Genomic DNA, 1,947 nt, shown 5'->3' with positions numbered 1-1,947 from the left:
GGCATCTGCTATGTTACCTTCAGGTAGTTCAGTCCCTTCAGATGTGATCACCTTTGCTCTCTTGCAGACCATTCAACAACATTTATCCAGTCTGAAGGACCCTTACTGTATATCCTGGTCAGGTGTATCAGTGAGTCGATGTCATCAATGTAGAGGTGACTGATGATTGTTCCACTTTTTAACCAGTCTTCATCGCCACTCTTTGTAATAGTTAGACTTTTTGGAGACTTGTTTGTCTAACTCAAATATCTAGGTTCACTTAAAACATTAAGAGCTCCTCTCAAATAAAGTGCACTTACAAACAAATGTCATCATTAAGAATATTTATCCACAGGAAACCAGGATGATGTAGCTCTGTCAGTGATTGCTGGGGAGATAGGAGAAGTGAGTGAAGAGACAGAAACCTGTTTTTATGACAGATCTGGGCTCAGATGGGACAGTCAGGGACTCTGGGACTTTGTGAGAACTTAAACCCAGGATGTGTGGCAGCAGAAAMAACGAAGGGCTGATTTTTAAAGCTCGTGACCAATCGAGCAGACTTTTTGTCTCACACGGGATCACTGTGACGTTTCCACCAAGGAGTAACTCGGTCGCCAGGCAACCCAGCTCCTATATAGGACCGCMGGTCGGCGAGTGTCTCCTGACAGCAGAGACCAGGGTGAGCGTGRACAGCTTCCAGCCTTCTGAAGCACGCGCACTATGGACTGAAGTGTTGGAGAGAAGAAGCAGCGTGCTCACTCCAGATCRTGCTCGTGTCTCACACCGGCTTTATCCACTTTTATTTTTTTCTTTAAGGCTAAGTTTAGGACAGAACAGCAGCTCGTGCATCATGAAGTTGGTGTTTCTGTCAGTTTTGTTGACTCTCATCACTCAAGTTTACTGTGAAGAAAACGAGTCAAATGAAGGAACGGAGTTCTGGACCAGCAGGAACCAGATCCAGGAGCCWGCGGTAAGCTTTCACTTTTCTTTTATGCTGAACCAAAACTTCAAAACAGAAAAATTTGATCATTTAAAACGTCAAATATTTAGTGTTTTAGAGGGAAATGGGCTTTTTAATAAATATAATGGTGTWTTATGGGATTACTCTTGATTTGATTTTGTTTTAGAGGATGAGAACAGACTGAAACACTAAACCCACATCAGTTCCTTTAATAAGGACAATAAATCCAGGCTTCATGTTGCACACAGGAAGTGTCTGCTCAGTCCGGTCCAGGATCAGGCTGGCAGAAAGCTCCCGAGTCTCGTCCTGTTTGACATTGTGGACTGGAGACGAGCCAAGCTGCTCCTCCCTTCAGCTCCACTGCAGGCTGGGGACCGTTCAGGCTCACAATAAATCATCGTGGGGCCATTAGTGGGCCCCTTCACGTATCAGACTAATGCACGCAGAAGGAAGCAGCTAAATTTAAGGAGTCATTTTGATTAATGCTTCAAGGTTTTGGTGCGTGGTTCRGAAAGCCAGCCATGACCGAGTTTTTGTTGACCTGAACAGGACGAGTGGCTCTCCAGTGACCCGCTCAGAACCCTCCTGCAGAGGATGACGAGGAAGCCTCGACCGCAGCACTTCATCGGCCTGATGGGGAAACGCTCCATGGGTGAGACCCCCCCCCTTTTCATCCTGTCTCTCTGCTTCTTCTTTCTGCTGACGTCTTGTTGTGATGATGCAAACACTTGTCACTTTGTCCTCCCACAGCAAACACACAAATCACCCGCAAAAGTGAGTGGACTTATTTGTTGCTCTTTGCTCCGTGTCCGTGTTGTTTCCACGCTGCCATCAAACACAATCACAGAAAGACTGAAGAAAACTTTAAATATTTATAAACCTCACTGAAAAATTCACATACTCACTAAATTAGGCCTAAAAGTCTTAAACGCAAGATTCATTTTGTTTCAGGTGATCTTAACCGCCAACTTTTTTATATGTTTTAAATCCTAAATTGCTTTTATTTT

The 1,947-nt window shown here is 44.5% G+C and overlaps 1 protein-coding gene across 1 annotated transcript; it reads left to right on the top strand.

The window, feature by feature from the left end:
- Positions 1–633: 633 nt before the first annotated feature.
- Positions 634–1,714, top strand: tac1 (tachykinin precursor 1; the record flags this gene model as incomplete). The annotated part of the gene is given in 3 exon segments (XM_014025254.1): positions 634–949; positions 1,490–1,592; positions 1,691–1,714. Coding segments are annotated over 3 exon segments (247 nt in total), but the record flags the coding sequence as incomplete, so codon positions are not given.
- Between the last annotated feature and the right edge of the window lie 233 nt (positions 1,715–1,947).

This window comes from Austrofundulus limnaeus, unplaced genomic scaffold (genome assembly GCF_001266775.1).
Source record: "Austrofundulus limnaeus strain Quisiro unplaced genomic scaffold, Austrofundulus_limnaeus-1.0 Scaffold464, whole genome shotgun sequence".
Classification (NCBI taxonomy): domain Eukaryota; kingdom Metazoa; phylum Chordata; class Actinopteri; order Cyprinodontiformes; family Rivulidae; genus Austrofundulus; species Austrofundulus limnaeus.
This window is presented reverse-complemented; position numbering and strand designations above follow the sequence as displayed.